The sequence below is a fragment of the Cordyceps militaris genome (assembly GCF_000225605.1).
Source record: "Cordyceps militaris CM01 unplaced genomic scaffold CCM_S00001, whole genome shotgun sequence".
Lineage (NCBI taxonomy): Eukaryota > Fungi > Ascomycota > Sordariomycetes > Hypocreales > Cordycipitaceae > Cordyceps > Cordyceps militaris.
In genome coordinates, this window is record NW_006271969.1 from 5,251,586 (window position 1) to 5,271,468 (window position 19,883).

General features: G+C 54.1%; 3 protein-coding genes across 3 annotated transcripts; 1 reads left to right on the forward strand and 2 right to left on the reverse strand.

The window, feature by feature from the left end:
- Positions 1-4,546: 4,546 nt before the first annotated feature.
- CCM_01632 (uncharacterized protein) lies at positions 4,547-4,945 on the reverse strand (the record flags this gene model as incomplete). Its single annotated transcript, XM_006666787.1, has 2 exons — positions 4,547-4,804; positions 4,886-4,945. The coding sequence occupies 2 exons, from the start codon at positions 4,943-4,945 to the stop codon at positions 4,547-4,549; spliced, it is 318 nt and encodes a 105-aa protein (XP_006666850.1).
- Positions 4,946-8,058: 3,113 nt separating this feature from the next.
- On the forward strand, positions 8,059-9,638 carry CCM_01633 (uncharacterized protein; the record flags this gene model as incomplete). Its single annotated transcript, XM_006666788.1, has 4 exons — positions 8,059-8,218; positions 8,285-8,809; positions 8,865-9,412; positions 9,492-9,638. The coding sequence occupies 4 exons, from the start codon at positions 8,059-8,061 to the stop codon at positions 9,636-9,638; spliced, it is 1,380 nt and encodes a 459-aa protein (XP_006666851.1).
- Positions 9,639-16,622: 6,984 nt separating this feature from the next.
- On the reverse strand, positions 16,623-18,904 carry CCM_01634 (transcriptional regulator Medusa; the record flags this gene model as incomplete). The annotated part of the gene is made up of 2 exons (XM_006666789.1): positions 16,623-18,706; positions 18,865-18,904. 2 exons carry the CDS (start codon positions 18,902-18,904, stop codon positions 16,623-16,625), a joined length of 2,124 nt encoding a protein of 707 aa, XP_006666852.1.
- Between the last annotated feature and the right edge of the window lie 979 nt (positions 18,905-19,883).

The window sequence follows — 19,883 nt, forward strand, 5'->3', positions numbered from 1 at the left end:
TCGAACAGGATAGGAAAAAGATGGCGCATCACTAGCCCTACTCTTCTTTGCCTCTTTAATTTGTCTTCTTTATCTGATCCATCGTACACTGGAGCCGCAGCTCATACCAGAGACATATGTACTCTCTAGCCTGTCCCGCAAATAATACAAGGAATACCCTCATAGTTGGTGACTTGGCTCTTTCTTCGTCATTTTTTTTTTTTTTTTTTTTCGGCCGGCCTTGATTTTTTACATGATGGCTTGCCTAATAGCGCTTGTCAAGCCACATCGGTCAAAGAGGGCCCGAGAGGATAACGATGCCCACCCGATGCAAGTTCCCAGTAGCGAGAGCCTCATATAACATCATCACAGGCCGCGGAGCCTCCGCTCTTTCCGCTAATCGATGCCGTGCGACCTGTTCATTTGTTCCGGGGTATTCCAGCCACTGGGTAAAAATATCGCCACATACGGGGATCGAGTAGGCGACCGGTGAGGGATCTGCAGAGCCAAGCTCGCATATCAACATCTCAACGAGCCTCTTGAGCTCTTGTCTGAGTTGTGCGGGCTTCCTTATTGGGCGAATTTCAATGTGCTGGCAGAGATTTCCGCCCGCATTGGTTCGCCTAGGGCCAAAGCATGTAAGCCGGTTGTCGCCCGCTAATATACGACGAGCGACCAGGTCCTGTCAGCACCAAAGATGATACCACCGCCGGCAAAATAGCGCATAAACACTAATCCTGAAAGGAGACAAAACACGACGCGATAGTACATATAGAGAGAAAGGCAAGAAAGTGGGCGATAGAAGAACTACTTCCACTGCACTGTCCGCTACTCTACACGTGCCAGCCGCCCGGCGAACTGCGGAACAAGACTATCGAAGTATAGAGTACAAATAGCGCCAGAATAATATAAACACTGGTAGGCATGGACCACTCCGTTCTAGTTAGAGTTGGCCGGGGCTCTGGAATGACCTGTTTTCCACAGAAGCGGTGACCTGTTAAAGAAGGATTTTTGACAAGTACATCCAGAAACATAGCCGTGAAGGCGCAAGGAGCCGGGATAAGACCCCATCGCCGCCTGGGGGCAGGCAGAGTGATGGCGTGTGTCTATACAACTACGTTGTAAATTTCCCCTCTCTGCTTATTTCCAATTCTCCGGATCGAGTAATCGGTATCTGAAACGGCGATATCCGGAATTATCAAGACATGGAGGCAGCCTCCAACCCCGGGCACTTTTGTTGAGGTGTTGCTGATGGAGTGCTTGTCGGAATGACAGAATTCAAGAAAGCCGTTCGTTCAAAGGCGGGATTTAAAGGCTCCACTTTGGGTAAGGGCCCTTCTTATTTGGGTGTTTTTTTAACAGTTGGTCGCAGTTCTTTGAGGTGGCCGGGCGATCCTTTTGGGGAAAGATAACCAACCAACTCCAGGTTTCACTTACATGCAAGTGCAACAAGGCACACCGAACATGGAGAAAAGAGAAAAGGGAGGGCTTCTGCGGAGGGGTCTAACACCGTGTACATAGTAATACGGACAGTTGTTGGGTCTGTCATATGCCAGCCGCTAATGGCTACTTCGTATGGCCACTACGGGGGGCGAGCGACCAACCAGAAAACTGGTTCTGGGCGAGTACGAATACTACAACGGTTCTCGGTAGAGTTTCATCAGAACCAAAGCCCGCCAAAGTGGTCAAGGATGTCACCGTTGTAAGAAGCTCGGATTTGCGAGGGGAATAAGGTACGCGGAGTGTAGGCTCCAGTGTAACTCGATAACTTTGGCTTTCACTACGCAAAAATTGCCAGACACGGCCTAATGCCAGTTGGAGAGAGGTCCGGTGATCCTCTTTCCGGGCCACTGCCGGCGCTATCGCCGCGACCCAGTGCCCACCACCGGCGAACCACGCCACAATATCGAGGGCCAACCCGTAGCCCCGAACCCGCCCATCGGCTCCGAGACAGTTTGGAGAAGAAGGCATTCAACAACCATGTGGTGGGATACCCGTGGATCAGCGCATCGAACGATCAATGACACTGGGGTCTGCCTACCTGCGCCAGCGCGACAGTGATGGCAAAATTGAACCAATTCCGACAACATCGAGACCACAAGGTTGACGGTTGTTTCATTATCTGTTGATCTCCCGCCGCACAATTCGCTCACGCCCAACCCCTGCGGCTCTCGTCGCGTCGCAAAGAAAAACCACAGCTAACGGCGCCACGAGGCTTGACTTTATTCGATTGATCAGCGACTAGGTACCACCACCATCCGCGCAAGGCCAGGTAACCTGGACTCGGACCAGATTCACACAATATGTATGGCAGGCGGAAGCAGGTTGATCGGGGGGTTCGTGCAAGAGGAAGAGGAGGGGGGGGGCGTGCAAGAGATCCAAAAGAGGCAGGTCTGGTTTGGAAACATAGTTGGTCTCCGGCCCTCTGAGGCTGAAATTTTCTGTCTCTAGTCGAAGGGAAGGTGACGTAGATGGAAAAAAGCCACAACGACAGCCGTAGACTCGCTTCGACCTGCATCGTATGGAGGTTATATGGATCCCCTTCCTTCTCCCCTGCATCCCGCACGGCAGACGGTGCCGTGCGGAAAGAAAAAAAATTTAAAAAAAAGAAGGGGAAAAAAATCGGCTGCAAAGCCAATTGGACACCTGGATAGTTAAAGCCGACGGATAGCGTTGCTCTAACCAGATGGCCGGATGCAGCCAAGGCGATGCATCACATCCCACGCCTACCCGGCAACAGCTGCCAATGCAGGCAAGACTCGAACACCCTGGATCTCATGTACGCATGTCAATAACAGTCCAGCAGCATATGAATGGGGCCAGCAGTGTAAACTTTTTTTGTTTCCCCATGAAAAATAATTGAATTTGTCGGAATACGGAACGGGGTGCTCGTCAGGGTCCCAATCGCATACCGCCGAGCCAGCGCGGAATAACCCCCCCCCATCCTTGACGAATATCTCGCGTTGTTCGTTGCTTTGGGTTTACTTTCTTCTGCAAAGCTTGCCTTGAAATGTCCAAGTCAAGCGAATGCTAGCCTGGACCTGATATGAGATTGGGACCTGATACTAAGCCCCAATCTAGCCACAGCGATAGTCACAAGCCCTCGTCTCAGCTTCTCCTCGCTAGTCGAGTGAGCAATCGCGGCCACGTCTGACATCCTTGCAATATTCTGCCATTATCTGTCTGGCTAGCGAAAAAGAAAAAAACAAAGAAAAAAAACAAAGAAAAAAACAAAGAAAAACACTTTAGCGGCGTCCATCTTGTCAGCCACCAAAACATACGCATCGCAATCGATTGGCTCCTTTGACAAACGATGCTTACGACTGCGAGACGAGCATCATGTCCAATCATGTAGATGCCGCGGAATGGCGGCTCAACAGGAAGGTGGCATTCTTGTTTATTTCCGTCGTCGTCCCTGGAGGGGTACTGATCTTCTGCTCCATAAGGCAAGTGAAACATGTAGAAACGCCTTCGGCGTAATTTGCTCGGATGAACGGCCAACTGCCTGCCGGCAAAATTCAACCGCCGTCAAGGGGGCTACATGGGAGCGGGAAAGTCTTGGAATGCAAACGAACAATGTACATGTCTGCATCAATGTCGTGAGAACTTGCACTTGATCTGGGGGGGGAATCTGTACCTGATGGCAGCTGAAATGAATACGACTTGTCGTAAGGTTGACGGGGGCAGCCGGCCGGGCCAATCCTCCCACTTACTGGGGACCGCAGTTTGTCTGCTTAATAATAGCATAGCCCCAGTTATGGGGAAAAGTTTTCACGATTGAATGTGTGAATTCAATATTCATGGAGCCTGATTCCTGGCTGCTTCCGAGGGTAGGGCAACCAGGTGCTATGAATACGCATGTACATCTCTCCTCACCATCACAGCGCCTCACGCAGGAGAGCATGTATACATAGATCATAGGGCGAGATTGTGTAACAGGAAGGCTGCAAATTTCAAAAGCTGTTTATATCCGGCCTGCCCGTGACAATTAGCCACACGCCTGCTGCGACGTGTCGCAGCATACTAGCACAGACGCCACGGCTACGTATGCCAAGCTGAAAGCTGACCCGCTGCCTTTCGATTTTGTTGGAGCAGTGCAAAGGCGGGTTTCTCGGACGGCGTACTGCTATTTTGGTGTTCCAAAGCATTTGCAAGCGGGAGCTTACCCGGCGCGTAGAAAATGGTCCGCTGCGGTTGAGTCCACCACGTCTCTCCCTCTCTCCCATAAGACGACATGATAATGCTAGATGTGGACGAGGCAAAGCATGAATGCATGCTTCGTCTGTTAGTTATTATTGCTTATTAGGACTTGGCTAACTCACCCGAGGAGGCCCACCCAAGGAAAATTGCCCCATATTCTCAACAAGTTTATGGGGCTGCGCGAGTTGCACTTGATGTCCCTTTTCGCCGCGATCTGCGAGCTTATTTGACGCTATTCGGCTGACTACCCGGGCGACCAGGTGTTGATGGATTATAACCTCAATGGACTCTTCTTAGTGCAAGTTATTCCTCAAAAGTGGACAGGGCGCCAAATTATCCATCTCGGGCACTAATGAGGAAACGCATCTCAGGTGGAAGCAATTGGGGGCGTAAAAGACAGATTATAATAGATTCGATATTGCAAGACGGGACCGCCGGGCAAGTTGCCGAGATTCAGAGAAAATTTGAACAAAAATACCCCTCCATCGTCGCGGTTTGCACAGCCATGAACATGGGCATTCGACAGGCTGTGGGCCATCATCTGCACCAAGTCGGAGAAATGGCCCATTTGGCACCAGTCTTGGCGCCGAAGAACACCGCGCCCAACCTGTAGATGCAACAGGGCCTGGACTGAGACCCTCCGATAACTCAACGGTATTATAGGTGGTGGCGAAGGAGAGACAAGTATTGGGGCGAAGGAGCCAACTATTTCCTTGGCTGTTTCCTGGCCTTTCTTATTCTGCACCCTGCGTACTGTGCATTTCATTGTTCGCGGATGGTGCCATAGGCCTCAAAGAGGTTACTCCGACGGCGTGAAGCGTGCTTCGGCACACGGCTGAGTCGAATGATGCGCAACGTGTTTAGTATCTTTCCGTTACGGATACGAGTTGCGATGTTAACTAAAGTTAGTGACCGAGACACTAGTTGGCCAGACAGGTCAGAAGTACGGCGACAAATAAACCCACTGACCTGCACCAAGCAAGATTGACCGACGACTAGGTAGTTATGTTACAAGATGCATATCTGCCGGGCAGTACCGGCATTGGTTTAGGCATGAATGTAACCGCATGTAGTAGCCACCTGTCCGAGAAAAGTAGGTTAATTGTCGACCATTCTGGGTTTCGTGTGCGTCTATAGTACAGCCTGCAATGAGTGACTCTGGTTTGTAGTCGTCATGCGTGTGTGTGCAATACCAGCTATGCGCGCGCACACAACACCCGCTGGCCTATGGCGAAGTCCGCCAGCCACACATATGAAAACGAATGAACGAAGAAGGGTGGTGGGGTGTGCAGCTTAGCACAGGAAAGGTATTGCTTGTTGAGGATGTAGGGTCAAGAAGATGGGGAAAGTTGTCACTGCTGGCAGTCGCGGATGCAAGACTGCGACGGACGATATCAAAAGGGCTGGCGGCAGTGAGTCTCGGCAACAACAGCCCTTTTTGCTGAGCGCACTCTCCAACAAATCGACGGTGCGAAAGGCTGTCAAGTACACAGGGCAGATCACGATCATACTGGACGATTCCCCACCCGGATGAAGAGCAGAAAGGCAAAAAGAAAACGGTGTTGTGCTGGCGAGAACCCACCAATGCTGCGCCTCTGGTGTTTCCTCCTTCCTGATCAGCGGCAAGCGTCTGGGATGGCTCGGGAGATGAGCGTTCGGCAGGCGTCGCCGCCGCCCTTCGCCAATGGGGTTCGTCTTTGGGGGCAAAGCCAAGCGTCGAGGCTTTGAGATTCTGGGAACTGCCCATCGTGGTTCCATTCGGGTGCCCGCAAAACCAGCCCGTCTGTGGCAGCCTATGTCTCCGCGGTCCAGTGGATTGGCGCGTGGCCTCAGATGGTGGTCCCTACAACTGGGCACTTGTACTGCAGACGGGCTTGCAGGAGCTTTGCAGAACATCGGGTATTATTCAGCTTTGACAGCGACCCGTGGAGCCCGTAAAAAAGCGTAATAAGACGCGAGCATGCTTGCTTGGCCCCGGGGCAAAGAAAAACCACGATACCACCAGCGTTGCAATGAAAAAGGATGCTTATGAAAGAAGCTAAACAACAAGAGTACGCCGAGCGGAGAGGGGTGGGCCACTAGTTGAGAAGCAAGCAGCAAGAGGCAAGAGGCAAGTTGGAACGAGCAAGGCGGCGGCGGCGACGGCGGCAGGCAGGGGCCCGGAGAGGTGATTGTGAGTTTGACTGTAATTCGGCGTACTAGGCGTATCTCAGCAGCGGGAGAGGCAAAGGGCTTGGCGATAGGTAATGGCGGGAGGACTCGAGGGTGGGTGTGAGACTTTGAGGGCTAGAATTGGAGCAAACGGGCTCAAATCTGGAGGAGCAGCACCAGACTGATGCTCGCAGGGCAGCTGGCAGCTGGCAGCTGGCAACCAAGAACATTTACCAATTGGCAGTAGCCTTTTACCAGGGCTGACTCAGCTGGTCAACCATGGTTCCTCCATTCCGTTGATCATGTTCTTGGCTCTTCTTAATGCTTCTTGGAAGCTTCCTCGTCTTACCGTGATTGTCATCAAGCCGTACGGTATTGCCCGATCGCGTATTGAATCCCGCTTCTCTCTCTCTCGCTCTCTTTCGCTCTCACCCACACACCCCCACACACTAGTTATCCGCCTCTCGCCGTCTGTACCTCATCCTTTGGCATGAACCTTTGGCGCGGTCCATCTCCCCCATCACGCACACCCGTTAACATGTCCCCCAAACGCACTAGCCCGAGTCGGCACAATCTACGAAGAACTAGAGGGCAAAACTCCCTCCAGCCGCTAATCTGGGGGCTTTTTATCTTTCGACAAAGCCCTTCTTTGGCTTGTACGTGGCCGCACGGTTGCCCGCACCCCCTCCTGGCTGCCGAGTCCCACCGCCACAAGCCCAGGGTCAGCCGGACAAACCCTGAATCCCGGGCATACTTCACCTTCAACTGCCCAGCGGCCGTCGCCTAGCAGACAGGGGGTGGGGTGCTGGTGGTGGATTTTGCAGACCAGGAGGGGGGCGCTCTTTGTGCTTGGGGGCCAGTCGTGTCATCGGCGCGCGCTCAAGGCCCTCGTACAACAGTCCGAACAGCAGCAGTTCCGCAGAGCCGCCCCGGCCCGACACCTGGTAATATCTCGCAAAAGACCAGAGCTGAGCCTGTCTGGTCGCAGCAGGAGCCCGTCTGGAATCTAATAATTCGGCCCAGTCTTCCCGGTGGATCAACGGCCTATTTTGCTCCAAGCGTCCGCTGTCTACAGGTACACCATTTCTCCGCCGCCGGGCACATGTGCGTCTTGTATCGGGGCGGCTTCACTGGGCTGGCTGGGCCAGGCATGGCAGCAGGGCGTGTCGTCAACGGAGGAGTGGGAGGAGTGCAGACTGGGTGCGCGGTGCAGGATTATTAACGCGGAGGGGGCGTGCCGAATCTCACACGCAAAAGAGATCCAACATGCCGCTTGGGAATAGCCCGCCCTGACCGGGTGCCGCTAGGGGACTTGGCTGAGCATGTCTATTCCAGGTCATGTTTTTGGCCGACTTCCATCCACCACGTTTCACTCCCATCTGCGACTGATACTCTGCCCCGGACCACCTTTTAAACACTCTCTCTACCCCACTGACTCATCTCAACTCCTTCGTCGCCAAATACCTTATTTACTGCGTGCCCCTCGCTCCCGTTTTCCCAGTTCCATCAAGTATACTCATATACACCTGCACCTCCCGCGCCGCTTCTACCCGCTTGTCCTATACACTGCAACTCATCCCACCTCTAACAACCACATCACACCTATACACGGTCCAGGACAAGAGATACGCCGTACTGCAATCCTCTACGGACACTCATTGCTTGACCGAAATGCCCTCTGCCACGGCATCAGAAGCAAGCGACAAATCTCGTCAACACAAAAAGACCATGTCTTCCGTTTCCAGCACATCCTCTGCCGGCGCTCAGCCGCGCGGCAGCCAATCACCACCTACCGCCATGAACCGTGAAACAACTCCAGAGTCCCTCGTCGACGCTGATCAAAAAACCAAGAAGAGAATCCAGAACAGAGTTGCCCAGAGAACGTACCGTGAGTTTGCATCCTACCAATTCGCTGCGGCCACTTTGGTCTGTGCCACTAACCAGAGAACAACAGGTAACCGTATGAAGCAGCGGGTACAGGACCTCGAACAGCAACTTTGTGAGATGCGCGCCAGACAACAGCATCAACAGTACTACCCTCAGGACATGCCGGGTACTGTCACGCCTGACAGTTCTATGGGCTTTGTTCCCAACGCTGGAAACATGCCTCCTGCTCTTTGGCAGCAAACAATGTCCCTCACCAGAACGCCGGGCTCGATACCCCAAGAGATGTGGCCTACCATGGCCGTTGATGGCACTGCCCAGCAAATGCCCGACGGAGTCTCCATGACTGGAAACCCGTACATGACCCGAAACTTTCACCAGCACCCTCACTTCAACAACCCGGCTCTTTTGAATCAACTCAACGCTTCAGCCGCCAATGGTCTTGAGCAGGTTCCGATGATGTCTCCCAGCTTGGAGATGCCCGCCGAATCCATGCAGAGACTGTACCGCAACGGCAGCACTGCATCGACCCCCAATCAAGAATCTATTCAACTGGATGCTCATTTTGGGTACAGAGGAAGTGCCACTGGCCTTGGTATGTTCCCTTTCCGAGCGCCGCATAATTACCCTGCTAATCTTGGTTCCGCAAGGCCAAGCCTCTGAAATATCGGAAGAAGATGGAAACGATGCCAAGCTCTTTACCAACCCCACCTCGTGGGAAAACAGCCCAGCCATGATGTCGCCAACCAGCTCAAGGACAGGGACTGTCGCTCCTCAGAGCGCAATTTCCACATCACCATGGGGCTCGATTGCTACTGCCGCTACTGAGGTCTCGGATGCTGGATCACCACACCAATTTTCAAGCCTTGAAGAGCGTTTCGAATACGTCTTGGAGTGCGCCCGTCGCGTTGGATTCGACACATTTGACTCAATGGCCGCTCAGTACTACGGAAGCTGCTTCGACCCTTGCTCTTCCCTGGCGATGGACCAGCGCCTCAGCCGCAACCGGCACCTTCCAGCTCTCCTGGCTGAGATCCGACACAAGTCGTCTCAGTGGAGTGTGTGGGAGAGAAGGGCGTACCAGGATGAGGCGCTCAAGACGGCGGAGGACATCTGCGCCATTGAGTGCCGGGAGTTCCGATCCAAGCAGGATCTGTGCGATGGCAACGCCATGAATCTGGCTACTATCCAACAAAAGGTATTGTCCTTTTTTTTTTAGCCTAGCTCGGGCCGCCAACCTTTTCTGAGACTGAGACGCTAACCGAGACTTGTTCCAGCTACCTAACGTGTGGACACTTTTGTCTGGCCTAGCCTCCGCCACACCGCTGCAAAGGCAGGGTGACCGCTCAAATCTTGTGTACAACAGTATCAAGCAGCTGTGTGCGCTGGGTGATGCTTCTGGCCATATGGCTGTGGATAGCTAGTGGAGATTGAATCTCGGCAAGGTATGCTCGTTGCTGAATGAAATGACGTCTTTTCATGTGTTAATACGAAACAGATTTATTTTGCGTATGAATCATTCATCATGGTCTGTCGTTTGTCAACTACTGTTTATAAACCGGAGTTGGGTCTTTTCTTGTCGATACATGTTGCTTTGTTGTCTCGTTAGAATTTGGGCAAAAGGATTATGCCAAGGCACGGTGTTATAGCGTGAGATTGATGCGCATAGGCGTTATTGGGCCAAGATTTGGGCAAGATGAAGACGATGAGCATTTTTTTTTTTTGCAATTTGGTTGTACATAGAATTAGTCTCGTGTGCCAAGCATTGGCTATTTGCTGCCACGTACCATATAATCAAAGCACATGATGCATGGACAAAAGCAAAAAGCCACTGCAGGTGCAGCCATGGGGCCGAAGATCTCGGCATCTGCTCCCACCGTCGACGTTTGACGCAAACTAGAGTGGTTGTGGCAGTGCTTGATTCGCTGGGGTCGGGTCGGACGAAGGGACTAAGCAACAAGACATGTTCCCGAGCTAGAAACCGGGGTAGTAGATGGGCCAGTGGTAGTGCTGAATAGGTAGTTAGAGGGATTAAAACAGTCCTCACGTCAGAAGCAAATTTTACCCCTAGACCTAAAAAAAAACCGAAGCTTAGATGAGCGTTGTTACGTTTGGTATGCGTCTTGAGTTAATGTTAGGGTTACGACCAAGGTTAAAAAAAGCCAACGATTTGCGACGGCTCTTGCATGTTTGAAATTCATGCTCTGTGTGATGGCCACATGGGCATTGCACCATCGTGACCCTTTTCTTGTCGACTATGCATCGATTGATTTATTTGACATGCCCCTCCAAGCAAAATAAGTGGTTGTTTTTTGTTGGATCCGGCGTTGGATCTTAATGGCCTCCCGGACCTTGTTTACGCCCCCCCTCCCCCTCGCCCCCCTCCTTGATCGGTCCTAGTTGGACGTTTTGTGGCTTGCTCAAACGCTAGTTTAAATAGCAGAGAAGAAATACGGATAGATTGGCTGGAAGCTGGGATGGGGGTCGCCAAGCCACCGTGCCAAACCCAAACAAGGGCTCGGGAACCCGGTTGGGAACCGCAAACGATTGGTGGCTTCGATTATCTCGGCGCGTAAGCATAACTATAGTGCGCCCCCCTCCCCTTGACTATTAGTAGTTGGGCGGCGGCCCGGGCTAGCAAATCCGTGGGCTGGACCGATCAAGCCTCCGACTATTTGACCGTTTAGTAAAAGGCCGGCGAGATTTGAGTGCAACTGGTCAGCTGAGAGAAAAAAGGTAAATAGGTTGGTGGGTGGGGGGTTCGCCTAAGGCTGAAAGAGAAAGGACAGGGCTCCCAACCAGCGACGTCTCGGCTTCTCACTGTTTTCATCCGCCGAGAATGATAACAGAAACGCAAATCTTGATAGGCTGGGGTTTGGCTTTTTGATTGAGTGGTGCTGCACCGCGGAGTCCGGCAAGGCCAAGCGGTCGACGTGAACGGGGCAAGGCATTTGGTGTCGTGGGCGGCTGACAGATTTTGTTTCTCGAGTGGCCAATTTTTTAAGTGCCCGATTAATCTGTTTTCGATGGGAAGCCGATAATAACTAGTACGGATAGGTAGTGACATGCCCCCATCGCCTGCACGACACGCCGCCCGCCCGCCACGCACCCAAAGTCCACAAAATACGTTCAAGGGAAACCCTGCTTCTTGTAAACCCTGCTTCTTCTTGTCCGAACAAGACCCTTGGCGAGAAGAGAGAAAAAAAGGACCAAACGCGACCCCTTGGCGGGGAAATCAAACATGGCATAACTAGCTACGGATACTTGCTCCGTAATCCGTACAAGGAATGGTTACATAGTTACGGAGTGCAGGTCCATATCCCAGTTGAAAGCCTAACAGAGGCTCTTTATTCATCAGCTACGTAATCGTATCAAAGATTTGGCGCCATCATGATGAGCGCCACTGACAAGCCAAAAGCTTCTGGCCCTGTATTCATCGGCGTAATTAGGTACAACTAGTTAGTTTCAATAATTCAGCAACACTAGGCTCTCGCAGCCTGTACTATCGTTACCGCCTGGTGGCGTTTTAAGCTGGCCTACTCTAACTATCTCATCTTGCCTTCCATTTGCTCTCATCAACCATGTCGCTTTCGACGCACAGCCCCCCGTCCCGTGCCATGAAACGGTCCTAGCGTGCGGCGACCTCGGCTCCAGAGCCTGCGAAACCCTTTTTTTCTCAGACTTCTCGGAACGACCTCTGACTTGTTGACCTTTGTTGTGGTGGTCCTGCCTGAGTGCAACTGAAAGCGAAACCGAGTCAATCGACAAGCCAACCAGATGCCTGCCCGCAATAAAAGAATGGACAGAGGCGGGCCGCATAGCTAGTTAGCTCATCAGTGCAGATCATCAATAGCCAGTTCCTAGTCGCAGCGACCAACTCAAAGGACTGGCAGGCGCTCGTCGCAGTGTTGCATTTGCCCAGCCGCTACCGCCCAAGCACGGGGACCAATGCGCACCGCCCGGCAGCTTCGCCCCCTCCCATTATCCTTAAAGTGAAGCTTGTTGGCGATGCTACTCTACCAGTAGTTAACGTTTGAACCGACTTGTTATTTGTGGTTACGCAATGGCGGCGGCGTATGGGGGCGGAAGAGTCGGGTGGTGGAGCAAGATTCCGTGATGATGGCGCGCCCCTGCCTCTTCACGTTAGTTCTTAGTTGACCAGTGGAGGATGCTCGAAAATAAAAGGCCTCCGATCAGTATGCTGCCCCTCCTTCATGGGCACCCCCCCTCCGCCCATATCTACAAAGACTCAAGAGCCAGTTACAAATGCCGTTTCGGCAGGCACTTGTCAGCAAAACTTGGCCGCTCGCTTCCAGTGCCATGACTTGAGCTGGGGGTTTCTTATCTCCATCTCCTGTTAGGATCAGCCTTTGACGGCAGTCATTTTAAGCTTGTTTTCCGAAGGGGGGGTGGTCGCATTATTCGTTACACACACAGCCAGCTGCGTAGTCAGTCGTCCCTCCCCTCCGTTGAGGCTTCTTGGTGCGGGTGACCACCAGAGTACAGACTGCCTAGATACAAATGTCAGAAGAAAGGAATGCCGTGGCCGGGCGAATCGAGAGCCCAACCGACCGGTGATGGCGAAATCATTGGTTCCGAACCATCCGTGGCCCCAGCCCTGCCCGCTGCCGCTGCCGCGTTTCGTTTATTAGATGCCTACAGATACTATACGATGATACGCCCCATAAGCCGCCGATGCAAGTAAGCCACGGCCAAGCCACTCTCTCTCTCCCTCTTTCTCTCTTCTCGTCAGACCGCGCGGGCGCAACAAAACCTGCAAAGACCGGCCGACGTGCTCAATGCCCCCCACCTATCCTTCTGCGGCGATGGGCGTTGGCACAGATGTGCAGATTGTGGCGCTCTCGTTGCGCGATACTTTGCGGGCCGACTCCCATGATGGACTAGAAGTTGTCCTTCTCGGTCGTTTTCGGGACGGGGGGCGTGTGCCGCGGGGACAGGACAAGTGACAAGTCTCGGGGTAGCTTGAGTCCAGTTCGCCAACTCTGCTGCTCCATCATATCGAATGCAACATGTTGTCGATACAGCGCTGCCAAGTGAGGCCGGCTTGGCAGGATGGCGCAACATCAGTGAGGCTTCCAGCTAGCAGGATTGCCCGCAGGGGGGGATTCGCTGCCATGCTCGCGTTCGGCCAAGACAATAGTATTCGTTGAGTAATTTCCACCCACATGTACTCCGTACGGCCCCCAACAACTGGGAAACCATATCTGACTGCTTATATAGCTTGCCTCCATCTCTTGGCTAGGTCTCGGCGATGGAGATTTTTGCTGGCACAATCCACTCCGTGATATGCCTAGACTCTCTCATAAAGCCAAGATGGCGAAGGTTTCCCATGAGAAAGAGGAGGTCCTACCAAACCCCCCCGACTCTAGACTCTCTGCCAACCTCTCACATCGCGCAACAGATCAGCTCACGCGCAGATTTCGTACCCAATATGTAAACGGAGACTTGGTTGTTCTCCACCAAGCACCATCCCCCCAGGTCATTCGACATCCCTTCAACTTGGCACCACAATACCCAGCACGCCAAGCGGCCTCAGCGGGTGCTGATCCGCAGCCAATCTATATGGCCAAGCCAAAGACCTGGCGAAAGCCGTTCATGGCTGCTTACGAGACGGAAATTTTTTCTTGCACTGAGACTCGGACCGGACTTCGCTTCACGGGGTGTGGTTTGAAGAAAAAAAATTGTCGTCGTTGCCCTTGTCCCGGGGCGCTCCGCAGCTGCTCTCTCATCTCTGCTCTGGTGGCCCGGTATCTCGCATGGAAGAGGGCTCATGATTCCGATATTTCTATTGCCGAACGCCCAAATTAGGTAGGGAACAGCCTGCTTTACTAAGTACAGCCCCCCTTGGCCTCGTTATCAAAGGCCGTTTACGTTACATGGTCGCGTGACCACCTGCACCCACTGACACGATCCAACAAAGTACGCCGCCTGACGGATCCGATTGGACAGTCTATGAAGAAACTGCGTACGGCTTCGCTCCCTCTTTGATTTCATTGGCAAAGTAAGAACGAAGCACCGCCGAGGTTCCTTGCATCAATCCTGGGGTGGGTAGAGCGAGTGCGGAGGCGGGGAGAATGAGCATGGCATGACAGGAGGAGGGGGGGTGCTCTTTCTTGGCGATGGTAGCCACGACTAGCACCAAGCTGAGATGATTGCATTCGTGTTATTCTCAGCGGGACTGTTGCATTCGGGACATGGACACCAGGACATCGAAGATGTGCCGGAGGGACACATGTGTCACCCTCGGAGGCGGTGCTGGCAGCTACTATGGGACTGTGTTTTTACCCAGCTGTTTGACAAAGTCTCAGGAATACTCCGTCTCAAACAACACTCGATTGATATGTAGCCTATTGATAGCTTTCGAGCGAGGTGGCATGAATGGAAAGTTGACACCGCTTCTCTTTTGTGTGGCCGAAGCGGCCCGTGTCAAGCGGCTGAACCCTTACGTGAGTGTGTGCGGCATTCGCAACGGCTGACGATTGAAAATCGATGCCTCTTCGAAAATAGCACTCTTGTCGTTTCACAATTTCAAATAGGGGGTGTGTGATGTCCTCATGGAAATGTTGTATGTGGGCTGACTGGTCTGGACTCGTGGGGGATCGGCAAGGTTGAATCTCGTGGTCCAACCTGTTTGAACCCCCCCCCCCCCCCCGCTTTCCCTTGAAAAGCGCAATTGACTCGAGCGATAACCAAACGGTCTCGAGTCGAGACAATCTCCGATGAGCCAAAGATTCCGGTTCTAGACCCCCATCTTTTTTTGGTGGTCGTATAGGCCAGTGCAACGCGGGGATCCCAGTGCCGAACGGATGGGTTGTGTTTTGTAGCAGAATTTTAGATTCTTTTTTTAAAGTTTTTTTTGCACGCGAGACGGAGATTGATAAACAATCTTGTGTCAACTTTGCTACTTTGAGACTGATCACTGCAAGCAATAAAGCCGCAAAAGCCACGCGTCGACGCCAGGTGGATCGGTCGGTTGTGAGGCTCCGACGCCAGTGCGCCATGATACGAGGGGGTGGACAGGTTTTGCTGGTATTCCCAGGTGGCGCCGTTTGATGAACGATCCCGTTGATATAGAAATGATCGGTATGAGAAGTTGAGATGGTGTTGCAAGGCGGACGGGAAACTTCCTCCGGTTGGCAAAAATGGCTCATGCTGAAGCTGAGCATCGCTTGCCCCCGGTCTATCCGTGAGTTGCTGTTTGCTCTCGCACTGAGGAAGAAAAGATGCACGACCTTCTTCGGGCTATAGGGTAGGTATTTTCCCGGACTTGATGGTTGTATAATAGCTCGACGGTAGGAGTTGCTTTGTGAATGTAGGGAGGACTCTCTCACAGTACTTGTCCCAAGCCACAGAGACACAACGAGCAAAGACTTGGAGAGTATCACTTGTATTATCAAGAAAATTATTATTAGCATCATATCATAAGAGTTTTATCCTTGTTACATCGCATTGTTGGGAAGCTGTGGCTTCAACTAGAACCCGTACTAACCTACCGACCGACCATGGGGGCCGCTCATGACCACCTTCAACCCGTCCGTATCCAGCCCAAATGAACAAAGAGGAGAAAATAGAAGGAGACAAGAAAAGCGCAAAAGGAAATCCCAACTCCTAGGTAGAACACATGAACCGAAATAAGAGGTATAAAAAAAATTGGCAACGAAAATGGAAATGGGGTATAATGCCTATTTTTCAAGAGACAAGCAAAGTATGAGCGTACAAAGAGACATTTGTGCTGTACAATGCGCAACAGCATTTCATCTTTAAGTATGCAAGACGGCTCCATCCGTACGCTCACACACGAAAACGAATGACATGACCATGTATGCCATGTCCAAGAGGCAGCCAAAACAGGAGGATGGTGGTGAGGAGCCATGGCACGCGCGCCCTGGAGGGGAAGGGGGGGGAGGGACATTTGCCCACGGCGTAGACAGACGACAGCATCATTGATCCGGTTTCGATAAAAAAATAAAAGATGGGCTATGACAATGTGCCACGTACGTCTATTTGCTCTGATGACGCTGGCTGCGTGATGCCTTTGTTGGTTTGGCAGTTGTCCGGATTAGGAAACGGGCCAGTTGCTTGCGTGGCTCTGATTGGCTGTTGGCTGCTCGCCTGACTGCACCTCGCGACGCGCTCATTTTCACTCGAATGAGCATTTTTTTTTTCCCTGGATGAGCGCGAGGCCGATTCAAAATCATCACCTGTCATGGCGACCAACAGGTTTCTCTCTGCTGCTTTTCCTTCATTGTCGCGCGCACCTGGGATGAAAAGCGCTGGCCGTTCTGCAGGCAGCCCGGCCCCAAGCAAGACCTCTCACAGCCGCCTGCAACCCCAGAGAGCCGGCGCCCGAGACGAGTGCCAAAGAAGAGAGAGCTTCAGACGCCTTGTTACGCGCGCGATGTGCCGTCACTATACCCGGCGCCGTTGTACATGGGCGGCGCGGCGTGTGCGTGCTGCGACGGCAGGCCCGCGTAGCTCTCCGCGTAGCTCGCGGGCGCGGCATCCCAGCGAGGCGGCGTCGCCGCGGCGGCGGCGGTGGCGCCCGGGTTCTGGCTGATGGGCGTGTGCAGGCCGCCGCCGCCGCCGTAGCTGCCGGCGGACACGCTGCGGCTGTCGTAGGTGCTGACGGCGGGCAGGACGTTTGTGTTGATGCGCATCGGGGGCGGCTGGTGGTGGTGCGGGCTGTGGTGCCGCAGGTTCGGGCTCAGCGCGCGCGCGACGCTCGGGTACGACGCCGTGGTGTAGGGCGTCCAGCTCGTGTGGGAGCCCGCCATGGACCGCGGCGACGGGATCGCGTCGTGGTGGCTCGCCGCGATCGAGTACTGCCCGTGCGCGTCGCCGTGGTGCGAGCCCATGCTCGACTGCTGCTGCTGCGGCGCCATGTGCACCGGCCCGTGGTGGTGGCTCGACGCCGCCGCCGCCGCCTGCCCGGACGGCGTCGGGAGCGGCGCGTACGACCCCGGGTGGTGTTGGTGGTGGTGGTGGTGGCTCATGGACGGCGCGTTCATGCCCGCCGACGACGGCATCTGGCTGCTGCTGCTGCTGCTGCTGCTCGGGCTGGCGCTGTACTTGCCGATAATCTTCTTGAGCGCCCCCTCGAGCACCTTCCAGGGAAACACCTTGACGTCCTTTTCAATGTTGCGCGGCTTCGGGTTCGGGAAGCCCATGATGAGCTTGAAGAACTCCTCGCTGTCGGGCTTGGCCTTGGACACGGTCAGCGGGTGGAAGCCCTCGAGGTTGCGCCGGATGCGGTTCTTCTCCTCGACGCTGAAGCGCGCCGGCGCCGCGACGAGCTGCTCCAGCAGCTGGATCGTGTCCACCGACGTCACGAAGCACTCGTTCTTCTCGGCCCAGTAGATGCACGACACGCAGATGCTGCCTTGCGGCCGCTCGTTGACCGGCACCGCGAAAAAGCTGGCCTTGAGCGTCGACCCCGTCTGCGACTTCTGGAAGACGACGATCCGCCGACGGTTCTCCCACTCCTCGTGCGTCCACCCGTCCACCATGCAGTCGAGCTTGCCGTCAATCTTCAGCACCGCCTTGGTCGCGTACAGGGAAATGGCCGCGTACTGGTTGCCCGCGCCGCTGCCGCTGGTAATGGTGCTGGTACGGATAAGCGTCGGTGCGTTGGCATTGGCAGACGACCCCGACATGGAGATGGGCGTCAGACTGCTCCTGCCCACGCCGTCGAGGGCGCCGAGGGAGCTGCGGGTGCTCCCAAGCGGCGTGTTGAATCCGTTCCACCCCAAAGAGCGGCGTCCGCCGTACCCGGAGTCGGCAAAGTTGTTGCTTCTATATGTCGTTATCATGTCGTTGCTGTGCGGCGGCGGAAATGCTGTGCCGTAGGAGCTCGTCTGTGAAGAGTAATCGTAGCTATTTGTAGCAGCCTCGGTGCTGATCTCCGTTTTCGGTGAGTGGCCCGCCTGATCGCCGTGCGGGCCAGGTGCGCCGCCCGCCTCCGTCTTTGGCATCTTGTCCGGTCTCGTGACGCCGTCGCCGGACCCTTCCAGGTACTGAAAGTGGCCAGCAACCGTCCGCGAGATCTCGTCGCCCGTCGGGCCTTCGATGACGAGTGACAGGGGCACGTTGCTGCTGCTGCAGCCCGTGACGAGCGACTGCGGCGCGTCGGCGCTGCACGAGTAAATGTAGCCTGAGCTGTCCTGCGTGTCCCGGGCGACGTCCTGCATCGGGCATTTCTCGTTGCCAAACTGGAGGAAGAAGTAGGGCATCGGCGAAGACATGGAGAACAAGTCGTATTGCGCAGAGATTTTGAGGTACACCTTGGTTCCGAAGACGCCGGATGCTGGTTGGCACGAGACGACGGTTGGTCCGGCGGGCATGTAGGGGGCGACGGCATTGTTGGACCCAAAAGCTTGCTGGTTGAGCTGAGCAAACTTGTCCGCTTGTTGGGACGAAAAGGGCTGCTGGTACGGCTCCAACACTGCGTCTTGGTATCTTGGTTGGTCGTAGCCTAGAAGCTTCTCGTTAGTATTCGCCCGGTTTGGTGTCCCTTTGCGCCCGAGACAGCCATGGATTGGCGGTATTCCTCGTTTTGGCTCAACAGTCAACGTATTCCATGATGCGCAGCGAGGCAACAAGTCAGACGAGGCGTGATGGGGATGGACATACCTGGTATCGATGGCAGCGATGGTTTACTATAGGCCGCCATTTTGTGTCGAGTCCGAGAAGACACTTCACACGTGTATAATGAAATGGTCTCCTTGGCGATGGAGTTGCAACGTGCGACTCTGAATCGTTGTCTTTTTCGACACTGGAGATGTGTCTCGGAGGTTTCTTGGACTAGCTGGCAACGTTGGTCAGTACCAGTAACCATTGGCTTGCTGCATAGAGGATGAAGAGAAGAGTCGACACCATGCAGCCGTCGACCTTGCATCGTCGAGCCCATGGTTGGACATGAACTCACATCGAGAGTCTCCGGGGTGAGTTGGTGTCTGCCGGGGTGGACAGAGTCGTGACAGGTGTCGGTGTCGTGGAGGGGAAGGAGGATGAAGAATGCAACCACTGTCTTGGGAAAGAGAAGGGCTACACGAACGGTTTAAACCAGGTCTCGACGAGGTCTTGACAGGAGGGAATGAGTGGCACTAATAGGGCTCCCTGGCATCTAGGGCCTTGGGTTCGGAGATTTGATATGCGACCGCCCAGAGGCTAAAAGCGCTGGTCGAGGCTGGTGCTTGTGTGCCGTGCAGTGTCGAGCTTCTTGCGATGCCGCGCTAGTTTCTTCTTTCTCTGGAGAGGGGGGCTGGGTGAGACAGTGTATGGGTCTGGAGAGGTGGTAATGGGACGGAGCAAGGTCCTACCAGTGGCGGAGGGGGGTTCCGATCCAAAGGAGAGACACTGGCATTCCAAGAAGAGAAGATCAGTGAGCAAAGTCGGCGAGGTGCTTTCCTCTTCTGCCAAAGTTCCGCTCCAATGGGGAGGCGGTGTCTGAAGCAAGCAAGATGGTGTGCGGGCCGGGCAGTCACTGTCTCATTGGGGTCCAGGGACAGACAGTTTGGAAAGACAACAAGCCTCTTGGAGGCTGGGCCTGGGGGGGGGGGGGGACGGTGGCAGGGTCGAGATATAACCGGACGCCGGACGGGAACGGATAGGAAAAGAGACTTTGTGACGAGATGGAGAAAACTCGGGTG